The following is a 27,644-nucleotide window of genomic DNA, read 5'->3' on the forward strand; positions in this document are numbered from 1 at the left end:
CTATCTCAGGTGACATAAAGGATATATATAGTATTAATGGCACTATACTGGAAACTACTGAGGAGGAAAGGGATCTAGTAGTCACTATTTCAGGTGACATAAAGGATAAATATAGTATTAATGGCACTATACTGGATACTACTGAGGAGGAAAGGTATCTAGGAGTCACTATTTCAGGTGACAAAGGATAGATATAGTATTAATGGCACTATACTGGAAACTACTGAGGAGGAAAGGGATCTAGGAGTCACTATCTCAGGAGACAAAGGATAAATATAGTATTAATGGCACTATACTGGAAACTACTGAGGAGGAGAGGGATCTAGGAGTCACTATTTCAGGTGACAAAGGATAAATATAGTATTAATGGCACTATACTGGAAACTACTGAGGAGGAAAGGGATCTAGGAGTCACTATTTCAGGTGACAAAGGATAAATATAGTATTAATGGCACTATACTAGACCACGAGGACATGAGAGAGACTGTCGCATATATCAGGGGTATCACCACGGTACAGGGGGAGACAATCCTCACAGGGAGAGAAGTATTAGACCATGAGGACATGAGAGAGACTGTCACATATATCAGGGGTATCACCACGGTACAGGAGGAGACATTCCTCACAGGGAGAGAATAGGACACGAGGACATGAGAGAGACTGTCACATATATCAGGGGTATCACCACGGTACAGGGGGAGACATTCCTCACAGGGAGAGAAGTAATAGGACACGAGGACATGAGAGAGACTGTCACATATATCAGGGGTATCACCACGGTACAGGGGGAGACATTCCTCACAGGGAGAGAAGTAATAGGACACGAGGACATGAGAGAGACTGTCACATATATCAGGGGTATCACCACGGTACAGGAGAGAGACATTCCTCACAGGGAGAGAAGTAATAGGACACGAGGACATGATAGAGACGGTCACATATATCAGGGGTATCACCACGGTACAGGGGGAGACATTCCTCACAGGGAGAGAAGTATTTGACCACGAGGACATGAGAGAGACTGTCACATATATCAGGGGTATCACCACGGTACAGGAGGAGACATTCCTCACAGGGAGAGAAGTAATAGGACATGAGGACATGATAGAGACTGTCACATATATCAGGGGTATCACCACGGTACAGGGGGAGACAATCCTCACAGGGAGAGAAGTAATAGGACACGAGGACATGATAGAGACTGTCACATATATCAGGGGTATCACCACGGTACAGGGGGAGACATTCCTCACAGGGAGAGATGTAATAGGACACGAGGACATGAGAGAGACTGTCACATATATCAGGGGTATCACCACGGTACAGGAGGAGACATTCCTCACAGGGAGAGAAGTATTAGGACACGAGGACATGAGAGAGACTGTCACATATATCAGGGGTATCACCACGGTACAGGGGGGAGACATTCCTCACAGGGAGAGAAGTATTAGGCCACGAGGACATGAGAGAGACTGTCACATATATCAGGGGTATCACCACGGTACAGGGGGGAGACATTCCTCACAGGGAGAGAAGTAATAGACCACGAGGACATGATAGAGACTGTCACATATATCAGGGGTATCACAACGGTACAGGAGGAGACATTCCTCACAGGGAGAGAAGTAATAGGACACGAGGACATGATAGAGACTGTCACATATATCAGGGGTATCACCACGGTACAGGGGGAGACATTCCTCACAGGGAGAGAAGTATTTGACCACGAGGACATGATAGAGACTGTCACATATATCAGGGGTATCACCACGGTATAGGAGGAGACATTCCTCACAGGGAGAGAAGTATTAGGCCACGAGGACATGAGAGAGACTGTCACATATATCAGGGGTATCACCACGGTACAGGGGGAGACATTCCTCACAGTGAGAGAAGTAATAGGACACTAGGACATGAGAGAGACTGTCACAAATATCAGGGGTATCACCACGGTACAGGAGGAGACATTCCTCACAGGGAGAGAAGTAATAGACCACGAGGACATGAGAGAGACTGTCACATATATCAGGGGTATCACCACGGTACAGGAGGAGACATTCCTCACAGGGAGAGAAGTATTAGGACACGAGGACATGAGAGAGACTGTCACATATATCAGGAGTATCACCACGGTACAGGAGGAGACATTCTTCACAGGGAGAGAAGTAATAGGACACGAGGACATGATAGAGACTGTCACATATATCAGGGGTATCACCACGGTACAGGGGGAGACAATCCTCACAGGGAGAGAAGTAATAGGACACGAGGACATGATAGAGACTGTTACATATATCAGGGATATCACCACGGTACAGGGGGAGACATTCCTCACAGGGAGAGAAGTAATAGGACACGAGGACATGAGAGAGACTGTCACATATATCAGGGGTATCACCACGGTACAGGAGGAGACATTCCTCACAGGGAGAGAAGTAATAGGACACGAGGACATGAGAGAGACTGTCACATATATCAGGGGTATCACCACGGTACAGGAGGAGACATTCCTCACAGGGAGAGAAGTATTAGGACACGAGGACATGAGAGAGACTGTCACATATATCAGGGGTATCACCATGGTACAGGAGGAGACATTCCTCACAGGGAGAGAAGTAATAGGACACGAGGACATGAGAGAGACTGTCACATATATCAGGGGTATCACCACGGTACAGGAAGAGACATTCCTCAGAGGGAGAGAAGTAATAGGACACGAGGACATGATATATGTGACAGTCTCTATCAGGGGTATCACCACGGTATAGGGGGAGACATTCCTCACAGGGAGAGAAGTAATAGGACACGAGGACATGAGAGAGACTGTCACATATATCAGGGGTATCACCACGGTACAGGGGGAGACATTCCTCACAGGGAGAGAAGTAATAGGACACGAGGACATGATAGAGACGGTCACATATATCAGGGGCATCACCACGGTACAGGAGGAGACATTCCTCACAGGGAGAGAAGTAATAGGACATGAGGACATGATAGAGACTGTCACATATATCAGGGGTATCACCACGGTATAGGAGGAGACATTCCTCACAGGGAGAGAAGTAATAGGACACGAGGACATGAGAGAGACTGTCACATATATCAGGGGTATCACCACCGTACAGGGAGAGACATTCCTCACAGGGAGAGAAGTAATAGACCACGAGGACATGAGAGAGACTGTCACATATATCAGGGGTATCACCACGGTACAGGAGGAGACATTCCTCACAGGGAGAGAAGTATTAGGACATGAGGACATGAGAGAGACTGTCACATATATCAGGGGCATCACCACGGTACAGGGGGGAGACATTCCTCACATGGAGAGAAGTATTAGACCACGAGGACATGAAAGAGACTGTCACATATATCAGGGGTATCACCACGATACAGGAGGAGACATTCCTCACAGGGAGAGAAGTATTAGACCACGAGGACATGATAGAGACTGTCACATATATCAGGGGTATCACCACGGTACAGGGGGAGACATTCCTCACAGGGAGAGAAGTAATAGGACACGAGGACATGATAGAGACTGTCACATATATCAGGGGCATCACCACGGTACAGGGGGAGACATTCCTCACAGGGAGAGAAGTAATAGGACACGAGGACATGAGAGAGACTGTCACATATATCAGGGGTATCACCACGGTACAGGGGGAGACATTCCTCACAGGGAGAGAAGTATTAGACCACGAGGACATGAGAGAGACTGTCAAATATATCAGGGGTATCACCACGGTACAGGAGGAGACATTCCTCACAGGGAGAGAAGTAATAGGACACGAGGACATGAGAGAGACTGTCACATATATCAGGGGTATCACCACGGTACAGGAGGAGACATTCCTCACAGGGAGAGAAGTAATAGGACACGAGGACATGATAGAGACTGTCACATATATCAGGGGTATCACCACGGTACAGGAGGAGACATTCCTCACAGGGAGAGAAGTAATAGGACACGAGGACATGAGAGAGACTGTCACATATATCAGGGGCATCACCACGGTACAGGAGGAGACATTCCTCACAGGGAGAGAAGTAATAGGACATGAGAGAGACTGTCACATATATCAGGGGTATCACCACGGTACAGGGGAGACAATCCTCACAGAGAGAGAAGTAATAGACCACGAGGACATGAGAGAGACTGTCACATATATCAGGGGCATCACCACGGTACAGGGGGAGACATTCCTCACAGGGAGAGAAGTATTAGGACATGAGAGAGACTCACATATATCAGGGGTATCACCACGGTACAGGGGGAGACAATCCTCACAGGGAGAGAAGTAATAGACCACGAGGACATGAGAGAGACTGTCACATATATCAGGGGTATCACCACGGTACAGGAGGAGACATTCCTCACAGGGAGAGAAGTAATAGGACACGAGGACATGAGAGAGACTGTCACATATATCAGGGGTATCACCACGGTACAGGAGGAGACATTCCTCACAGGGAGAGAAGTATTAGGACACGAGGACATGAGAGAGACTGTCACATATATCAGGGGTATCACCACGGTACAGGAGGAGACATTCCTCACAGGGAGAGAAGTAATAGGACACGAGGACATGAGAGAGACTGTCACATATATCAGGGGTATCACCACGGTACAGGGGGAGACATTCCTCACAGGGAGAGAAGTATTTGACCACGAGGACATGATAGAGACTGTCACATATATCAGGGGTATCACCACGGTATAGGAGGAGACATTCCTCACAGGGAGAGAAGTAATAGGACACGAGGACATGATAGAGACTGTCACATATATCAGGGGTATCACCACGGTATAGGAGGAGACATTCCTCACAGGGAGAGAAGTAATAGGACACGAGGACATGAGAGAGACTGTCACATATATCAGGGGCATCACCACGGTACAGGGGGAGACAATCCTCACAGGGAGAGAAGTAATAGACCACGAGGACATGAGAGAGACTGTCACATATATCAGGGGTATCACCACGGTACAGGGGGAGACATTCCTCACAGGGAGAGAAGTAATAGGACACGAGGACATAAGAGAGACTGTCACATATATCAGGGTATCACCACGGTACAGGAGGAGACATTCCTCACAGGGAGAGAAGTAATAGGACACGAGGACATGATATAGACTGTCACATATATCAGGGGTATCACCACGGTACAGGGGGGGGACATTCCTCACAGGGAGAGAAGTAATAGGACACGAGGATATGATAGAGACTGTCACATATATCAGGGGTATCACCACGGTACAGGAGGAGACATTCCTCACAGGGAGAGAAGTATTAGGACACGAGGACATGAGAAAGACTGTCACATATATCAGGGGCATCACCACGGTACAGGGGGGAGACATTCCTCACATGGAGAGAAGTATTAGACCACGAGGACATGAGAGAGACTGTCACATATATCAGGGGTATCACCACGGTACAGGAGGAGACATTCCTCACAGGGAGAGAAGTATTAGACCACGAGGACATGATAGAGACTGTCACATATATCAGGGGCATCACCACGGTACAGGGGGAGACATTCCTCACAGTGAGAGAAGTAATAGGACACTAGGACATGAGAGAGACTGTCACATATATCAGGGGTATCACCACGGTACAGGAGGAGACATTCCTCACAGGGAGAGAAGTAATAGACCACGAGGACATGAGAGAGACTGTCACATATATCAGGGGTATCACCACGGTACAGGAGGAGACATTCCTCACAGGGAGAGAAGTATTAGGACACGAGGACATGAGAGAGACTGTCACATATATCAGGAGTATCACCACGGTACAGGAGGAGACATTCTTCACAGGGAGAGAAGTAATAGGACACGAGGACATGATAGAGACTGTCACATATATCAGGGGTATCACCACGGTACAGGGGGAGACAATCCTCACAGGGAGAGAAGTAATAGGACACGAGGACATGATAGAGACTGTTACATATATCAGGGATATCACCACGGTACAGGGGGAGACATTCCTCACAGGGAGAGAAGTAATAGGACACGAGGACATGAGAGAGACTGTCACATATATCAGGGGTATCACCACGGTACAGGAGGAGACATTCCTCACAGGGAGAGAAGTAATAGGACACGAGGACATGAGAGAGACTGTCACATATATCAGGGGTATCACCACGGTACAGGAGGAGACATTCCTCACAGGGAGAGAAGTATTAGGACACGAGGACATGAGAGAGACTGTCACATATATCAGGGGTATCACCATGGTACAGGAGGAGACATTCCTCACAGGGAGAGAAGTAATAGGACACGAGGACATGAGAGAGACTGTCACATATATCAGGGGTATCACCACGGTACAGGAAGAGACATTCCTCAGAGGGAGAGAAGTAATAGGACACGAGGACATGATATATGTGACAGTCTCTATCAGGGGTATCACCACGGTATAGGGGGAGACATTCCTCACAGGGAGAGAAGTAATAGGACACGAGGACATGAGAGAGACTGTCACATATATCAGGGGTATCACCACGGTACAGGGGGAGACATTCCTCACAGGGAGAGAAGTAATAGGACACGAGGACATGATAGAGACGGTCACATATATCAGGGGCATCACCACGGTACAGGAGGAGACATTCCTCACAGGGAGAGAAGTAATAGAACACGAGGACATGAGAGAGACTGTCACATATATCAGGGGTATCACCACGGTACAGGAGGAGACATTCCTCACAGGGAGAGAAGTAATAGGACACGAGGACATGATAGAGACTGTCACATATATCAGGGGTATCACCACGGTATAGGGGGAGACATTCCTCACAGGGAGAGAAGTAATAGACCACGAGGACATGAGAGAGACTGTCACATATATCAGGGGTATCACCACGGTACAGGAGGAGACATTCCTCACAGGGAGAGAAGTAATAGGACACGAGGACATGAGAGAGACTGTCACATATATCAGGGGTATCACCACGGTACAGGAGGAGACATTCCTCACAGGGAGAGAAGTAATAGGACACGAGGACATGATAGAGACTGTCACATATATCAGGGGTATCACCACGGTACAGGGGGAGACATTCCTCACAGGGAGAGAAGTATTAGGACACGAGGACATGAGAGAGACTGTCACATATATCAGGAGTATCACCACGGTACAGGAGGAGACATTCCTCACAGGGAGAGAAGTAATAGACCACGAGGACATGAGAGAGACTGTCACATATATCAGGGGTATCACCACGGTACAGGAGGAGACGTTCCTCACAGGGAGAGAAGTAATAGGACACGAGGATATGATAGAGAATGTCACATATATCAGGGGTATCACCACGGTACAGGGAGAGACATTCCTCACAGGGAGAGAAGTATTAGACCACGAGGACATGATAGAGACTGTCACATATATCAGGGGTATCACCACGGTACAGGAGGAGACATTCCTCACAGGGAGAGAAGTATTAGGACACGAGGACATGAGAAAGACTGTCACATATATCAGGGGCATCACCACGGTACAGGGGGGAGACATTCCTCACATGGAGAGAAGTATTAGACCACGAGGACATGAGAGAGACTGTCACATATATCAGGGGTATCACCACGGTACAGGAGGAGACATTCCTCACAGGGAGAGAAGTATTAGACCACGAGGACATGATAGAGACTGTCACATATATCAGGGGCATCACCACGGTACAGGGGGAGACATTCCTCACAGTGAGAGAAGTAATAGGACACGAGGACATGAGAAAGACTGTCACATATATCAGGGGCATCACCACGGTACAGGGGGGAGACATTCCTCACATGGAGAGAAGTATTAGACCACGAGGACATGAGAGAGACTGTCACATATATCAGGGGTATCACCACGGTACAGGAGGAGACATTCCTCACAGGGAGAGAAGTATTAGACCACGAGGACATGATAGAGACTGTTACATATATCAGGGGCATCACCACGGTACAGGGGGAGACATTCCTCACAGTGAGAGAAGTAATAGGACACTAGGACATGAGAGAGACTGTCACATATATCAGGGGTATCACCACGGTACAGGAGGAGACATTCCTCACAGGGAGAGAAGTAATAGACCACGAGGACATGAGAGAGACTGTCACATATATCAGGGGTATCACCACGGTACAGGGGGAGACATTCCTCACAGGGAGAGAAGTAATAGGACACGAGGACATGATAGACACTGTCACATATATCAGGGGTATCACCACGGTACAGGAGGAGACATTCCTCACAGGGAGAGAAGTATTAGGACACGAGGACATGAGAGAGACTGTCACATATATCAGGGGTATCACCACGGTACAGTGGGAGACATTCCTCACAGGGAGAGAAGTAATAGGACACGAGGACATGATAGAGACTGTCACATATATCAGGGGTATCACCACGGTACAGTGGGAGACATTCCTCACAGGGAGAGAAGTAATAGGACACGAGGACATGAGAGAGACTGTCACATATATCAGGAGTATCACCACGGTACAGGAGGAGACATTCTTCACAGGGAGAGAAGTAATAGGACACGAGGACATGATAGAGACTGTCACATATATCAGGGGTATCACCACGGTACAGGAGGAGACATTCCTCACAGGGAGAGAAGTAATAGGACACGAGGACATGATAGAGACTGTCACATATATCAGGGGTATCACCACGGTACAGGGGGAGACATTCCTCACAGGGAGAGAAGTAATAGGACACGAGGACATGAGAGAGACTGTCACATATATCAGGGGTATCACCACGGTACAGGAGGAGACATTCCTCACAGGGAGAGAAGTAATAGGACACGAGGACATGAGAGAGACTGTCACATATATCAGGGGTATCACCACGGTACAGGAGGAGACATTCCTCACAGGGAGAGAAGTATTAGGACACGAGGACATGAGAGAGACTGTCACATATATCAGGGGTATCACCATGGTACAGGAGGAGACATTCCTCACAGGGAGAGAAGTAATAGGACACGAGGACATGAGAGAGACTGTCACATATATCAGGGGTATCACCACGGTACAGGAAGAGACATTCCTCAGAGGGAGAGAAGTAATAGGACACGAGGACATGATATATGTGACAGTCTCTATCAGGGGTATCACCACGGTATAGGGGGAGACATTCCTCACAGGGAGAGAAGTAATAGGACACGAGGACATGAGAGAGACTGTCACATATATCAGGGGTATCACCACGGTACAGGGGGAGACATTCCTCACAGGGAGAGAAGTAATAGGACACGAGGACATGATAGAGACGGTCACATATATCAGGGGCATCACCACGGTACAGGAGGAGACATTCCTCACAGGGAGAGAAGTAATAGGACACGAGGACATGAGAGAGACTGTCACATATATCAGGGGTATCACCACGGTACAGGAGGAGACATTCCTCACAGGGAGAGAAGTAATAGAACACGAGGACATGAGAGAGACTGTCACATATATCAGGGGTATCACCACGGTACAGGAGGAGACATTCCTCACAGGGAGAGAAGTAATAGGACACGAGGACATGATAGAGACTGTCACATATATCAGGGGTATCACCACGGTATAGGGGGAGACATTCCTCACAGGGAGAGAAGTAATAGACCACGAGGACATGAGAGAGACTGTCACATATATCAGGGGTATCACCACGGTACAGGAGGAGACATTCCTCACAGGGAGAGAAGTAATAGGACACGAGGACATGAGAGAGACTGTCACATATATCAGGGGTATCACCACGGTACAGGAGGAGACATTCCTCACAGGGAGAGAAGTAATAGGACACGAGGACATGATAGAGACTGTCACATATATCAGGGGTATCACCACGGTACAGGGGGAGACATTCCTCACAGGGAGAGAAGTATTAGGACACGAGGACATGAGAGAGACTGTCACATATATCAGGAGTATCACCACGGTACAGGAGGAGACATTCCTCACAGGGAGAGAAGTAATAGACCACGAGGACATGAGAGAGACTGTCACATATATCAGGGGTATCACCACGGTACAGGAGGAGACGTTCCTCACAGGGAGAGAAGTAATAGGACACGAGGATATGATAGAGACTGTCACATATATCAGGGGTATCACCACGGTACAGGGAGAGACATTCCTCACAGGGAGAGAAGTATTAGACCACGAGGACATGATAGAGACTGTCACATATATCAGGGGTATCACCACGGTACAGGAGGAGACATTCCTCACAGGGAGAGAAGTATTAGACCACGAGGACATGAGAGAGACTGTCACATATATCAGGGGCATCACCACGGTACAGGGGGAGACAATCCTCACAGGGAGAGAAGTAATAGACCACGAGGACATGAGAGAGACTGTCACATATATCAGGGGTATCACCACGGTACAGGGGGAGACAATCCTCACAGGGAGAGAAGTATTAGACCACGAGGACATGATAGAGACTGTCACATATATCAGGGGTATCACCACGGTACAGGAGGAGACATTCCTCACAGGGAGAGAAGTAATAGGACACGAGGACATGATAGAGACTGTCACATATATCAGGGGTATCACCACGGTACAGGGGGAGACATTCCTCACAGGGAGAGAAGTAATAGGACACGAGGACATGATAGAGACAGTCACATATATCAGGGGTATCACCACGGTACAGGGGGAGACATTCCTCACAGGGAGAGAAGTAATAGGACACGAGGACATGAGAGAGACTGTCACATATATCAGGGGTATCACCACGGTACAGGGGGAGACAATCCTCACAGGGAGAGAAGTATTAGACCACGAGGACATGCACTGAGACTGGAGGGGGGAGGTTCAGGGGGAATTTGAGGAAACATTACTTCACAGAAAGGGTAGTGGACAAGTGGAATAGCCTCCCATCAGTGGTGGTAGAGGGTAAGACAGTAGAGCAATGTAAACATGCATGGGATAGACATAAGGATATCATTACACAGGAGTAAGGATCAAATAAGGGTTGAGGTAACAATATGGTTCAAAAAAGGAGATTTATGGTAAGAACTTACCTTTGTTAAATCTTTCTGCGAGGTACACTGGATTCCACAGGGAATAACATTGGGGGTGTAGAGGTGGATCTTGATCCGAGGCACCAACAGGCTAAAGCTTTGACTGTTCCCAGGATGCATAGCGCCGCCTCCTCTATAACCCCGCCTCCCTGCACAGGAGCTCAGTTTTTAGTTAACCAGCCCAATGCAGTAGCAGGAAAAGAGACCACAACGGTTAGTAGCCACATACACCACATTCACATTCTCATGACAGGAGAAGGTACCAGCGGCTAATGCCACACCAACCCAAAGAAGCTAAGCGCGTCAGGGTGAGCGCCTTGTGGAGCAGTGTACCTCGCAGAAAGAGATTTAACAATGGTAAGTTCTTACCATAAATCTCCTTTTCTGCAGCGGGGTACACTGGGCTCCACAGGGAATAACATCGGGGATGTCCTAAAGCAGTTCCTTATGGGAGGGGACGCACTGTAGCGGGCACAAGAACCTGGCGACCAATGGAAGCATCCTGGGAGGCGGAATTATCAAAGTCATAGAACTTAACGTGTTCACAGAGGACCATGTAGCCGCCTTGCACAATTTTTCTAGGGACACGCCACGGCAGGCCGCCCAAGAAGGTCCAACAGACCGAGTAGAATGGGCCTTGATAGTAGCAGGAGCTGGAAGTCCAGCCTGTACATAAGCTTGTGCAATCACCATTCTAATCCATCTAGCCAAGGTCTGCTTATTAAGAGGCCAGCCACATTTGTGAAATCCAAAAAGAACAAAGAGAGAATCATATTTCCTAAGAGAGGCGGTTCTCTTCACATACAGTATATACGGAGAGCCCGTACCACATCCAAAGACCGTTCTTTGGAGGACAAACCAGGAGAGGTAAAGGCCGGAACCACAATCTCTTGGTTAAGATGGAAAGACGACACCACCTTAGGCACATAACCAGAGCGAGTTCTAAGAACCATATGGTCACGGTGAAAAATCAGAAAGGGTGACCGACAGGACAAGGCACCCAAGTCTGAAACCCTTCTAGCAGAGGCAATAGCCAGCAAAAATAAGACCTTTAGTGTAAGCCATTTAAGGTCCACAGACTCAAGAGGTTCAAACGGAGACTCTTGTAGAGCATCCAGAACAACCGACAAATCCCAAGGAGCCACAGGAGGAACATAGGGAGGTTGAATCCGTAAAACACCCTGAGTGAAGGTATGAACGTCAGACAGAGTCGCAATTTTTCTCTGAAACCACACCGACAAGGCTGAAATATGAACCTTGAGGGAGGCCAGACGGAGGCCTAAGTCCAGGCCCTGTTGCAGAAAAGACAAAAGTTTGGCAATACTGAACTTGTATGCATCATAATTCTTAGACGCACACCAGGCGAAGTATGAATTCCAGACCTTATAATAAATCTGAGCTGAAGCCGGTTTACGGGCTTGCAACATAGTTTGAATGACCGCCTCAGAAAATCCTTTGGCCCTCAGAACTGAAGCTTCAAGAGCCACGCTGTCAAAGCCAGTCGAGCCATATCCTGGTACACACAAGAGCCCTGAAGTAGGAGGTCTAGTCGTTGCGGAAGTAGAAGAGGACGCTCTATCGAGAGACCCTGCAGGTCTGAGAACCAATGCCGTCTGGGCCACGCTGGAGCGATCAGAAGCAGTATTTCTCCTTCTTGCTTAAACTTCCTTATTACCCTTGGCAGAAGTGACACCGGAGGGAACACGTATGGCAGCTGAAAGTTCCATGGAATTGCCAGTGCGTCCATGAACACTGCTTAATGATCCCTTGTCCTTGCTCCGAAGGTCTACATCTGGTAGGCCCCCAACTGTCCACTAGGAGTTGCAAATACTTCTGGATGAAGGCTCCACTCTCCGGCGTGTATGTCCTGACGATTGAGGAAGTCCGCTTCCCAGTTGAAAACCCCTGGAATAAACACTGCCGATATGGCTGGCAGATGGTGTTCCGCCCATTGAAGAATTCTGGACACTTCCATCATTGCCATGCGACTGAGTGCCACCTTGATGATTTATGTACGCCACCGCGGTGGCATTGTCCGACTGTACTTGAACAGGCCTGTTCTGTACCAGAGGAAGGGCAAGTTTCAGAGCAATGAACACCGCCTGCAACTCCAGAATATTTATCGGGAGGAGAGATTCCTCCCTGGTCCACCGACCCTGAAGAGTGTTGCTCCAACACCGCGCCCCAACCCCGCAGACTAGCATCCGTCGTTAGAAGAACCCAGTTGAAGATCCAGAAGGGATGACCCCTGCTCAATTGTTGACCTGTAGCTACCAGCTCAGTGACAGACGAACTTCCGGAGTCAAGGAGATCATGTGAGATCTGATCCGGTGAGGCAGGCTGTCCCACTTGGCAAGGTTTAGCTTCTACAGAGGGCGAAAGTGAAATTGAGCGTACTCTTCCTTGTCGAAAGCCGACACCATGAGGGCCCAGTACTCGTATCGCCGAGTGTATCGACACACGAGGGTGAGAGAGGAAGCATCGTATCCTGTCCTGAAGTTTCAGTACCTTCTCTGGAGACAAAAACAACCGTTTGGTTGCGGGTGTCCAACAGTGCCCCCAGGTGCACCATGCTCTGAGCAGGGACCAGTGAGGACTTCTTCCAGTTGATGAGCCACCCTTGGGCTTGCAGGAATTGGGCAGTCAGTTCCAGATGACGGAGGAGAACCTTTGGTGAGTTCGCCAGGATCAGCAAGTCATCCAGATATGGCAGGATGTGGATACCATGACGGCGGAGCAGGGCCGTCATAACCGCCATGACCTTGGTGAAGATTCGCGGAGCCGTGGTCAGTCCAAAAGGTAAGGCCTGGAATTGATAATGTAGGTTGTCAATAGCAAACCACAGCTATTGCTGATGCGACATGGCAATAGGTATGTGTAGGTAAGCATCCTGTATGTCCAGGGATACCATATAGTCCATGGGCTCCAAGGCCAGAACAATACAGCGAAGAGTTTCCATATGGAACTTGGATACCTTCACAAATTTGTTCAAAGACTTGAGGTTGAGAATGGTCCGGGAGGAACCATTCGGTTTCGGAACTAGTAATAAGGTTGAATAGTACCCCCAGCCTCTCTGAGCCAGAGGCACCACCACTATCACTCCTGTGTCCAGGGGGGGATTGTACCACCAAATGGAGAGTTTTTGCTTTCACCGGATCCAAAGGTATATTTGTCGAGCAAAACTGGCGAGGGGGATGTTTCTTGAAAAAGATGGTGTATCCGTGAGTGACGACTTCCCTTACACCCAGACGTCTGAAGTGGTCTGTAACCATACCTGGGCGAACCGCAGAAGTAGGCCTCCCACCCTGGGATCCACCAGGGGGAGGCCTGCCCCGTCATGCAGCAGGCTTTTCTGGTTTGGAAGCAGGCCGACGGGCAGCCCAGGAACGTTTAGGTTTGGGCTTAGAGGTTTTGGAAGTGCAGGCCTGTTTCGGGTACGCCTGACCCTCTGCTTTACTTGGAGATCGAAAGGAATGAAAGGTGGTACTTTTAGCCTTCGGAGCCAAAGGATTCGTACTCGGCAGACATGCAGTTTTAGCAGACGCTGAGTCAGCAACAATCTTGTTCAAATCTTTCCCAAAAAGGATGTTTCCCTTAAAAGGGATAACCTCCAAGGTCATTTTAGAGTCCAGATCCACAGACAAGGACCACAATCACAAAATCCGGCGAGCCAGAATGGACGTAGTAGCCGCTTTGGCCGCCAGGACACCGGCATCTGATGCCGCCTCCTGAATATAATGAGAGGCTGTAATAATGTATGAAAGACACGGTCTAGCATTCTCAGAAAAATCAGACGGTAGCTCCGCTTCAACTTCCTGAACCCAGGCTTCAATAGCCTTCGCAGCCCAAGAGGCCACTATAGTGGGTCTATGCACAGCTCCTGCCAGAGTGTAAATAGACTTCAAGCAACCCTCCACACGCTTATCCGTCGGCTCCTTCAGAGAGGTGACGGTAGTGACAGGCAGAGTAGAAGACACCACCAGACGCGCGACCCGTAAGTCCACCGGCGGTGTGTTTTCCCAATTCTTACTTAACTCTGCAGCGAGAGGGTAACGAGCTAGCATCTTCTTAGACAGGGAGAATTTCTTTCCTGGATTCTCCCAGGATTCCCGACGTGTGTCAACTAAATGGTCAGAACGAGGCAAAACTAATTTAGTGACCTTCTGACCCTTGAACTTATCAGGTTTCTTAGACGTATCTGGAGGTGCAGATTCATCATCAATCTGAAGAATCAGCCTGATAGCCTCCAAGAGGTCAGGAACATCCACCTGTGGAATAGATTCCCCATCAGAAGCCTCTGCATCAGTGTCTGAGGGGTCAGTATATACGCCATCTTCATCGGAAGAAGTATCTGTAACATGCGTGGATTGTGAGGAAGTAATGGCCCGCTTAGATGACCCATTGGTCCTAGGAGGGCGAGGGTCAGGCTTTTGTTTAACCAAAGACTGATGTAATTGCTGTAACTGAGTTGACAGAGTATCTGCCCATAACGGATTAACTGCAGGGACAATATGTGGCTGTAATGGCACAAGAGGTCCCACAGGGGGCGTAAGTCTCGTTACTAGCGTAGTCAGTAACTGCAGGGACAATATGTGGCTGTAATGGCACAAGAGGTCCCACAGGGGGCGTAAGTCTTGTTACTAGCGTAGTCAGTAACTGCAGGGACAATATGAAGCTGTAATGGCACCGGAGGTCCCACAGGGGGCGTAAGTCTCGTTACTAGCGTAGTCAGTAACTGCAGGGACAATATGAAGCTGTAATGGCACCGGAGGTCCCACAGGGGGCGTAAGTCTCGTTACTAGCGTAGTCAGTAACTGCAGGGACAATATGTGGCTGTAATGGCACAAGAGGTCCCACAGGGGGCGTAAGTCTCGTTACTAGCGTAGTCAGTAACTGCAGGGACAATATGTGGCTGTAATGGCACAAGAGGTCCCACAGGGGGCGTAAGTCTTGTTACTAGCGTAGTCAGTAACTGCAGGGACAATATGAAGCTGTAATGGCACCGGAGGTCCCACAGGGGGCGTAAGTCTCGTTACTAGCGTAGTCAGTAACTGCAGGGACAATATGTGGCTGTAATGGCACAAGAGGTCCCACAGGGGGCGTAAGTCTCGTTACTAGCGTAGTCAGTAACTGCAGGGACAATATGTGGCTGTAATGGCACAGGAGGTCCCACAGGGGGCGTAAGTCTCGTTACTAGCATAGTCAGTAACTGCAGGGACAATATGTGGCTGTAATGGCACCGGAGGTCCCACAGGGGGCGTAAGTCTCGTTACTAGCGTAGTCAGTAACTGCAGGGACAATATGAAGCTGTAATGGCACAAGAGGTCCCACAGGGGGCGTAAGTCTCGTTACTAGCGTAGTCAGTAACTGCAGGGACAATATGTGGCTGTAATGGCACCGGAGGTCCCACAGGGGGCGTAAGTCTCGTTACTAGCGTAGTCAGTAACTGCAGGGACAATATGTGGCTGTAATGGCACCGGAGGTCCCACAGGGGGCGTAAGTCTCGTTACTAGCGTAGTCAGTAACTGCAGGGACAATATGTGGCTGTAATGGCACAGGAGGTCCCACAGGGGGCGTAAGTCTCGTTACTAGCGTAGTCAGTAACTGCAGGGACAATATGAAGCTGTAATGGCACAGGAGGTCCCACAGGGGGCGTAAGTCTCGTTACTAGCGTAGTCAGTAACTGCAGGGACAATATGTGGCTGTAATGGCACCGGAGGTCCCACAGGGGGCGTAAGTCTCGTTACTAGCGTAGTCAGTAACTGCAGGGACAATATGAAGCTGTAATGGCACCGGAGGTCCCACAGGGGGCGTAAGTCTCGTTACTAGCGTAGTCAGTAACTGCAGGGACAATATGTGGCTGTAATGGCACAAGAGGTCCCACAGGGGGCGTAAGTCTCGTTACTAGCGTAGTCAGTAACTGCAGGGACAATATGTGGCTGTAATGGCACAGGAGGTCCCACAGGGGGCGTAAGTCTCGTTACTAGCATAGTCAGTAACTGCAGGGACAATATGTGGCTGTAATGGCACCGGAGGTCCCACAGGGGGCGTAAGTCTCGTTACTAGCGTAGTCAGTAACTGCAGGGACAATATGAAGCTGTAATGGCACAAGAGGTCCCACAGGGGGCGTAAGTCTCGTTACTAGCGTAGTCAGTAACTGCAGGGACAATATGTGGCTGTAATGGCACCGGAGGTCCCACAGGGGGCGTAAGTCTCGTTACTAGCGTAGTCAGTAACTGCAGGGACAATATGTGGCTGTAATGGCACCGGAGGTCCCACAGGGGGCGTAAGTCTCGTTACTAGCGTAGTCAGTAACTGCAGGGACAATATGTGGCTGTAATGGCACAGGAGGTCCCACAGGGGGCGTAAGTCTCGTTACTAGCGTAGTCAGTAACTGCAGGGACAATATGAAGCTGTAATGGCACAGGAGGTCCCACAGGGGGCGTAAGTCTCGTTACTAGCGTAGTCAGTAACTGCAGGGACAATATGTGGCTGTAATGGCACAGGAGGTCCCACAGGGGGCGTAAGTCTCGTTACTAGCGTAGTCAGTAACTGCAGGGACAATATGAAGCTGTAATGGCACAGGAGGTCCCACAGGGGGCGTAAGTCTCGTTACTAGCGTAGTCAGTAACTGCAGGGACAATATGTGGCTGTAATGGCACAGGAGGTCCCACAGGGGGCGTAAGTCTCGTTACTAGCGTAGTCAGTAACTGCAGGGACAATATGAAGCTGTAATGGCACAGGAGGTCCCACAGGGGGCGTAAGTCTCGTTACTAGCGTAGTCAGTAACTGCAGGGACAATATGTGGCTGTAATGGCACAGGAGGTCCCACAGGGGGCGTAAGTCTCGTTACTAGCGTAGTCAGTAACTGCAGGGACAATATGTGGCTGTAATGGCACAGGAGGTCCCACAGGGGGCGTAAGTCTCGTTACTAGCGTAGTCAGTAACTGCAGGGACAATATGTGGCTGTAATGGCACAGGAGGTCCCACAGGGGGCGTAAGTCTCGTTACTAGCGTAGTCAGTAACTGCAGGGACAATATGTAGCTGTAATGGCACCGGAGGTCCCACAGGGGGCGTAAGTCTCGTTACTAGCGTAGTCAGTAACTGCAGGGACAATATGAAGCTGTAATGGCACAGGAGGTCCCACAGGGGGCGTAAGTCTCGTTACTAGCGTAGTCAGTAACTGCAGGGACAATATGAAGCTGTAATGGCACAGGAGGACTCATAGGGGGCGTAAGTCTCGTTACTAGCGTAGTCAGTAACTGCAGGGACAATATGTGGCTGTAATGGCACAGGAGGTCCCACAGGGGGCGTAAGTCTCGTTACTAGCGTAGTCAGTAACTGCAGGGACAATATGTGGATGTAATGGCACAGGAGGTCCCACAGGGGGCGTAAGTCTCGTTACTAGCGTAGTCAGCAACTGCAGGGACAATATGTGGCTGTAATGGCACCGGAGGTCCCACAGGGGGCGTAAGTCTCGTTACTAGCGTAGTCAGTAACTGCAGGGACAATATGTGGCTGTAATGGCACCGGAGGTCCCACAGGGGGCGTAAGTCTCGTTACTAGCGTAGTCAGTAACTGCAGGGACAATATGAAGCTGTAATGGCACAAGAGGTCCCACAGGGGGCGTAAGTCTCGTTACTAGCGTAGTCAGTAACTGCAGGGACAATATGTGGCTGTAATGGCACAGGAGGTCCCACAGGGGGCGTAAGTCTCGTTACTAGCGTAGTCAGTAACTGCAGGGACAATATGAAGCTGTAATGGCACAGGAGGTCCCACAGGGGGCGTAAGTCTCGTTACTAGCGTAGTCAGTAACTGCAGGGACAATATGAAGCTGTAATGGCACAGGAGGTCCCACAGGGGGCGTAAGTCTCGTTACTAGCGTAGTCAGCAGATTAGATGGGTCTTGGTGTGCCACCAGCGCTACAGGCTGACTGAGGGGTATAGAACCCCCGGTACCCGGACCCTCAGCTGGAATATTTTCCTCAGGTGTATCCGCGGCGTCCGCACTGCATGACGCAGGATCAGCCACAGATCTCCTGCCCTGTGTAGCAGACATTATGTGGGAATGTAGCCTTAGGGCGTAACAGTACAATATAGCCAGACACAGTACCTGACAGAAACCCCCTGTGGAGTGTGACTGCAAATGCAGAACACAAACAGAGAATGTAAGAGGGATACGGTGACTGAAATACACGGAGAAAAATACCAAACAGTATATCCTGTGAAACACTATATTATATGTAAATATATATATATATATATATATATATATATATATATATATATATATATACATACATACATAGGACCCTGACGCACTTAGCCCCCTCAGGGTACAGAATATAGGGATAGCAATATGTGTGAGATACACGGAATAGGAACCACGCAGCAGCTATTGGCACACACAGTCACCTGTACAATGCAGAGATTATTACACACAACAATAACACTGCACTGGAGTAGCAATACTAAGTACAATCTGTACCACTAAGTAAAGCTATGTATGTATACAGAAAATAAGATTTTACTCACCGGTAAATCTATTTCTCCTAGTCCGTAGAGGATGCTGGGGACTCCGTAAGGACCATGGGGAATAGACGGGCTCCGCAGGAGACTGGGACTCTAAGAAAGATTTAGTACTACCTGGTGTGCACTGGTTCCTCCCTCTATGCCCCTCCTCCAGACCTCAGTTAAGGAAACTGTGCCCGGAAGAGCTGACATTACAAGGAAAGGATTTTGGAATCCAGGGTAAGACTCATACCAGCCACACCAATCACACCGTATAACTTGTGATAAACTTACCCAGTTAACAGTATGAACAACAACAGAGCATCAAACAATGGATGCCACCATAACATAACCCTTTATTAAGCAATAACTATATACACGTATTGCAGAAAGTCCGCACTTGGGACGGGCGCCCAGCATCCACTACGGACTATGAGAAATAGATTTACCGGTGAGTAAAATCTTATTTTCTCTAACGTCCTAGTGGATGCTGGGGACTCCGTAAGGACCATGGGGATTATACCAAAGCTCCCAAACGGGCGGGAGAGTGTGGATGACTCTGCAGCACCGAATGAGCAAACTCAAGGTCCTCCTCAGCCAGGGTATCAAACTTGTAGAACTTTGCAAAAGTGTTTGAACCCGACCAAGTAGCTGCTCGGCAAAGCTGTAATGCCGAGACCCCTCGGGCAGCCGCCCAAGAAGAGCCCACTTTCCTTGTGGAATGGGCTTTCACTGATTTTGGATGCGGCAATTCAGCCGCAGAATGAGCCTGCTGAATCGTGTTACAGATCCAGCGAGCAATAGTCTGCTTTGAAGCAGGAGCACCCAGCTTGTTGGAAGCATACAGGATAAACAGCGAGTCAGTCTTCCTGACTCCAGCCGTTCTGGTTACCTAAATCTTCAAAGCCCTGACTACATCAAGCAACTTGGAATCCTCCAAGTCACGAGTAGCCGCAGGCACCACAATAGGTTGGTTCAAATGAAAAGATGACACCACCTTCGGCAGAAATTGCGGACGAGTCCGTAATTCTGCCCTGTCCATATGGAAAACCAGATAGGGGCTTTTACATGACAAAGCCGCCAATTCTGACACACGCCTAGCCGAAGCTAAGGCCAATAGCATGACCACCTTCCACGTGAGATACTTTAGCTCCACGGTCTTAAGTGGCTCAAACCAGTGGGATTTCAGGAAACCCAACACCACGTTGAGATCCCAAGGGGCCACTGTTGGCACAAAAGGGGGCTGAATATGCAGCACTCCCTTAACAAACGTCTGAACTTCAGGAAGAGAAGCCAGTTCCTTTTGAAAGAAAATGGATAGGGCCGAAATCTGGACCTTTATGGACCCCAACTTCAAGCCCATAGTCACTCCAGACTGTAGGAAGTGCAGGAACCGGCCCAGCTGGAATTCCTCTGTAGGGGCCTTCCTGGCCTCACACCAGGCCACATATTTTCGCCATATACGGTGATAGTGTTTTGCTGTCACGTCCTTCCTAGCCTTTATCAGCGTAGGAATAACTTCATCTGGAATGCCTTTCTCCGCTAGGATCCGGCGTTCAACCGCCATGCCGTCAAACGCAGCCGCGGTAAGTCTTGGAACAGACAGGGCCCCTGTTGAGCCACTGCGGTGATGTTGTCTGACTGAATCAGCACCGGTTGGTTTCGAAGCAGAGGCTTTGTATATGGCCCTTAGTTCCAGGATATTTATGTGCAGACAAGCCTCCTGACTTGACCACAACCCTTGGAAGTTTCTTCCCTGAGTGACTGCCCCCCATCCTCGGAGGCTCACATCCCAGTCCTGTATGCCGAACCTGCGGCCCTCGAGAAGGTGAGCACTCTGCAGCCACCACAGAAGAGACACCCTGGCCCTCGGGGACAGGGTGATCAGCCGATACATCTGAAGATTCTATCCGGACCACTTGTCCAACAGATCCCACTGAAAGATCCTCGCATGGAACCTGCCGAAGGGAATGGCTTCGTACGATGCCACCATCTTTCCCAGGACTCGCGTGCAGTGATGCACCAACACCTGTTTCGGTTTTAAGAGGTCTCTGATTAGAGTCACGAGCTCCTGAGCCTTCTCCGCCGGGAGAAACACCTTCTTCTGGTCTGTGTCCAGAATCATGCCCAGAAAGGGCAGACGCGTTGTAGGAATCAGCTGCGACTTTGGGATATTCAGAATCCAGCCATGCTGCTGCACCACTTCCTGAGAGTGTGCTACGCTGATCAGCAACTGCTCTCTGGACCTCGCCTTTATGAGGAGATCGTCCAAGTATGGGATAACTGTGACTCCTTGCTTTCTCAGGATCACCATCATTTCTGCCATTACCTTGGTAAATATTCTCGGTGCCGTGGAGAGCCCAAACGGCAACGTCTGGAATTGGTAATGACAGTCCTGTACCACAAATCTGAGGTACTCCTGATGAGGTGGATAAATGGGGACATGCAAGTAAGCATCCTTGATGTCCAGAGACACCAAAAAATCCCCCTCTTCCAGGCTTGCGATGACCGCTCTGAGCGATTCCATTTTGAACTTGAATCTTTTCAGATAAGTGTTCAGGGACTTTAATTTCAATATGGGTCTGACCGAACCGTCCGGTTTCGGTACCACAAACATTGTGGAATAGTATCCCCTTCCCTGTTGAAGGAGTTGAACCTTTACCACCACCTGCTGGAGATATAACTTGTGAATTGCCGCTAACACTACTTCCCTTTCCATGGGGGAAGCTGGCAGGGCCGATTTGAGGTAACGGTGAGGGGGCATCACTTCGAATTCCAGCTTGTATCCCTGAGACACAATCTGTATAGCCCATGGATCCACCTGTGAGCAAACCCACTGGTGGCTGAAATTTCGGAGACGCGCCCCCTCCGCTCCTGGCTCCACCTGTGGAGCCCCAGCGTCATGCGGTGGATTTAGTGGAAGGTGGGGAGGACTTCTGTTCCTGGGAACTAGCTGCATGGTGCAGCTTCTTTCCTCTACCCCTGCCTCTGTCAAGAAAGGACGCACCTCTGACTTTCTTGCTTCTTTGTGAACGAAAGGACTGCATTTGGTAATACGGTGCTTTCTTAGGCTGTGAGGGAATATATGGCAAAAAATTTGACTTCCCAGCCGTAGCTGTGGAAACTAGGTCCAAGAGACCGTCCCCAAACAATTCCTCACCCTTATAAGGTAAAACCTCCTTGTGCCTTTTTGAGTCGGCATCACCTGTCCATTGCCGAGTCCACAGGACCCTTCTGGCAGAAATTGACATTGCATTTATTCTAGAGCCCAGTAGGCACATGTCCCTCTGGGCATCCCTCATATATAGGACAGCGTCTTTTATATGCCCCAGGGTCAGTAAAATAGTATCCTTGTCTAAGGTATCCATTTCCTCAGACAGATTATCTGTCCACGCTGCTACAGCACTACACATCCATGCCGACGCAATTGCCGGCCTCAGTAGAGTCCCGGAATGTGTATAAACAGATTTCAGGATACTTTCCTGCTTCCTATCGGCAGGATCCTTTAGGGTGGCCGTATCCTGTGACGGCAGGGCCACCTTCTTAGATAAGCGTGTCAGAGCTTTATCTACCCTAGGGGAGGATTCCCAGCGCACCCTGTCCTCTGGCGGGAAAGGGTACGCCATAAGTAACCTTTTGGAAATCAGGACTTTCTTATCAGGGGAATCCCACGCTTTTTCACATAACTCATTTAACTCATGTGAAGGGGAAAAAGTCACCTCTTGCTTTTTCTCCCCATACATATAAACCCTCTTGTCAGGGACTGGGGTTTCCTCAGATATGTGCAATACATCCTTCATTGCTATAATCATGTAGCGGATGGCTTTAGCCATTTTAGGCTGCAATTTTGCATCATCATCATCGACACTGGAGTCAGAATCCGTGTCGATATCTGTGTCAACAATTTTGGATAGTGGGCGCTTCTGAGACCCTGACGGCTTCTGCGCTGTAGGATCAGGCATGGGCTGAGACCCCGACTGTCCCAAGGCATCAGCTTTATCCAATCTTTTATGCAAGGAGTTTACATTATCATTTAACACCTTCCACATATCCATCCAATCAGGTGTCGGCGCCGTCGGCGGAGACACGTCATTCATCTACACCTGCTCTGCCTCCACATAGCCCTCCTCATCAAACATGTCGACACAATCGTACCGACACACCGCACACACACAGGGGATGCTCTATTTGAAGACAGTTCCCCCACAAGGCCCTTTGGAGAGACAGAGAGAGAGTATGCCAGCACACACCCCAGCGCTATATAACCCAGGAATCACACAGTAACTTAGTGTTTACCCAGTAGCTGCTGTATATATGATTAATGCGCTAAATTTATGTGCCCCCCCTCTCTTTTTACCCTCTTTCTACCGTGATTCTGCAGGGGAGAGCCTGGGGAGCTTCCTCTCAGCGGAGCTGTGTAGAGAAAATGGCGCCGGTGAGTGCTGAGGAAGAAGGCCCCGCCCCCTCAGCGGCGGGCTTCTGTCCCGCGATTTTGTGTAAAATTAATGGCGGGGGCTCATACATATATACAGTGCCCAGCTGTATATATGCTGCTTTTTTGCCAGGATGTAATCAATTTCTGCCCAGGGCGCCCCCCCCTGCGCCCTGCACCCTACAGTGACCGGAGTGTGTGGGTTAGTGTGGGCGCAATGGCGCACAGCTGCAGTGCTGTGCGCCACCTCATATGAAGACAGGCGTCTTCTGCCGCCGATTTTGATGTCTTCTTGCTTCTGCCGGCTTCTGACTTCTGGCTCTGCGAGGGGGACGGCGGCGCGGCTCCGGGAACGGACGACCAAGGTTAAGATCCTGTGTTCGATCCCTCTGGAGCTAATGGTGTCCAGTAGCCTAAGAAGCGCAACCTATCCGCAGTTAGTAGGTTTGCTTCTCTCCCCTCAGTCCCTCGTAGCAGAGAGTCTGTTGCCAGCAGATCTCTCTGAAAATAAAAAACCTAACAAAATACTTTCTTATTAGCAAGCTGAGGAGAGCCCACTAAAGTGCACCCAGCTCGTCCGGGCACAGATTCTAACTGAGGTCTGGAGGAGGGGCATAGAGGGAGGAGCCAGTGCACACCATTAGTACTAATTCTTTCTTAGAGTGCCCAGTCTCCTCCGTCTATTCCCCATGGTCCTTACGGAGTCCCCAGCATCCACTAGGACGTTAGAGAAATAACAATGCACAGTATAGACTGGATGTATATCACAGGGTACTTGTAGTAAATATCCCTGTAGTAATGCACTTGATCTTAACTAACACTGTCAGCAGACATGTAGAATACTTAGTGTCCTGTAAATGTACAGCGCTGATGAGACAGGCGGCTTTACAGAGGAGACAGTGCCCAGCAATCCCAGGATCAGCGCAGCTCTGTGTAATGGCGCCCAAACGCTGACAGGGAGTAAGGGAGAGAGATGGAAACATTTGAAGTAAATGGCGCCTGGGGCTGGGGGAGGGGCTACAGGTCAGAACCAGATCCCCTCTGCTGGACTTCACCTCCGGGTACTGCGGGGACTATACTAAATGGATTTTAGTAAATCCGACCTGTGCCCCTTGCCCTGGTGGATATAGTGGGGTCCCTGCACGGCCAGAGTGTCCATGCCAGCGGTGCGGTCCATCTCCTGGGACTGCCACCGGATCACAATTTTGGTGGATTCCAGCTAGGGGACCCTCTTACCTCCTCCCTAGATGTGCGGCCACGCAATCCCGGAGAGCAGCGGCGGCTGTGTGCTTGATGAGACCAGAGCGCCTCCGCTGTAAGTACCTGGCAACCAGGGCACAGGAGTATACAGCGCCACTGGGGGAGGTGAGGGGGCCGCAGCATGGTATGTCAGCATGACATATAGCATCAGATGCCTGTGCTGCAGCCCCTGAAGTCTTCTATCTTGTCAGAAAAGCTCTTTTCAGGGCTGCATAGCGCAGCGCTCCCTATTACCTGCCTGCGCTGCAGCCAACAACTTACACACTGAGCTCCTGTCCCTGGAGGCGGGGCTATAGAGGAGGCGGCGCAGTGCATCCTGGGAACTGTCAAAGCTTTAGCCCGTTGGTGCCTCAGATCAAGATCAAACTCTACACCCCGATGTTATTCCCTGTGGAATACCAGTGTACCCCGCTGCAGAAAGGAGCAGACTAGATGGGGCGAGTCACATTCTATGTTTCTATGTTACACTGTGGTAAGAAGGGAAGCCTGCAGAGGCAGTGCGATGCTCTGCAGTGTTCTGCTGGGACACCTCGGGTCCTGACATTCATGGCAATGTGGATAATGTGCCGGACACTCTGCAGACATCGCTCAGGACAGAGTTCACCTCCAAATTCCCCAGATCTCAATCTGACGGATCATCTGTGGAAAGTGCTGGAAACACAACTGCGAGCCACAGAGGCCGCACCTCGCACCTCGCACCTCACACCTCACACTATCTGCTGCTAGATATCACAGGACACCCTCAGAGGGGATTTGGTGGCACAATACTGGTATATACTGAACACATTGTGCACCCGCCGGTGTCACTATCGGAATGACAGATGTACTTACTGTACTTTGGGACAGAAATCGGGCAGCCCAGCATATCGCAGCGTTGGCGACAGAATTGCGCTCTGCACCTCTCGGCTCTGCAGGACGTTGGGTTCCGATGCGGGAAAGCCATTCTGTGGATCGGACTTCATCGGCACAGACGTGAGTATACAGGAGGAACCTGGGCAGCACAGATAATGGGGTTAGTATAGTCAGAGTTACCATGACAACAGCAGCACGTGTTCCTCTAAGGGATCCCTCTATATCGCCATCAGAATACAATAATCCCAGCCTGCACACACCGCTCTGCTGTACTGTTATATCATCATCAGAATACACTAATCCCAGCCTGCACACACCGCTCTGCTGTACTGTTATATCATCATCAGAATACAATAATCCCAGCCTGCACACACCGCTCTACTGTACTGTTATATCATCATCAGAATACAACAATCCCAGCCTGCACACACCGCTCTACTGTACTGTTATATCATCATCAGAATACAATAATCCCAGCCTGCACACACCGCTCTGCTGTACTGTTATATCATCATCAGAATACAACAATCCCAGCCTGCACACACCGCTCTGCTGTACTGTTATATCATCATCAGAATACAATAATCCCAGCCTGCACACACCGCTCTGCTGTACTGTTATATCATCATCAGAATATAATAATCCCAGCCTGTACACACCGCTCTACTGTACTGTTATATCATCATCAGAATACAATAATCCCAGCCTGCACACACCGCTCTGCTGTACTGTTATATCATCATCAGAATACAATAATCCCAGCCTGCACACACCGCTCTACTGTACTGTTATATCATCATCAGAATACAATAATCCCAGCCTGCACACACCGCTCTGCTGTACTGTTATATCATCATCAGAATACAATAATCCCAGCCTGCACACACCGCTCTACTGTACTGTTATATCATCATCAGAATACAATAATCCCAGCCTGCACACACCGCTCTACTGTACTGTTATATCATCATCAGAATACAATAATCCCAGCCTGCACACACCACTCTACTGTACTGTTATATCATCATCAGAATACAACAATCCCAGCCTGCACACACCGCTCTGCTGTACTGTTATATCATCATCAGAATACAATAATCCCAGCCTGCACACACCGCTCTGCTGTACTGTTATATCATCATCAGAATACAATAATCCCAGCCTGCACACACCGCTCTACTGTACTGTTATATCATCATCAGAATACAACAATCCCAGCCTGCACACACCGCTCTACTGTACTGTTATATCATCATCAGAATACAATAATCCCAGCCTGCACACACCGCTCTGCTGTACTGTTATATCACCATCAGAATACAATAATCCCAGCCTGCACACACCGCTCTGCTGTACTGTTATATCACCATCAGAATACAATAATCCCAGCCTGCACACACCGCTCTACTGTACTGTTATATCATCATCAGAATACAATAATCCCAGCCTGCACACACCGCTCTACTGTACTGTTATATCATCATCAGAATACAACAATCCCAGCCTGCACACACCGCTCTGCTGTACTGTTATATCATCATCAGA

The 27,644-nt window shown here is 49.4% G+C and overlaps 1 protein-coding gene across 1 annotated transcript in view; it reads right to left on the reverse strand.

The window, feature by feature from the left end:
- The window catches only part of NEURL4 (neuralized E3 ubiquitin protein ligase 4), a 228,071-nt gene that overhangs the window by 33,472 nt on the left and 166,955 nt on the right, over positions 1-27,644 (reverse strand). Inside the window, exon 23 of the mRNA XM_063950431.1 lies at positions 26,079-26,238. Within this exon, the coding sequence (XP_063806501.1) occupies positions 26,079-26,238 (160 nt within the window). The remainder of the gene's footprint in view (positions 1-26,078; positions 26,239-27,644) is intronic.

This window comes from Pseudophryne corroboree, assembly GCF_028390025.1.
Source record: "Pseudophryne corroboree isolate aPseCor3 chromosome 6 unlocalized genomic scaffold, aPseCor3.hap2 SUPER_6_unloc_3, whole genome shotgun sequence".
Classification (NCBI taxonomy): Eukaryota; Metazoa; Chordata; class Amphibia; order Anura; family Myobatrachidae; genus Pseudophryne; species Pseudophryne corroboree.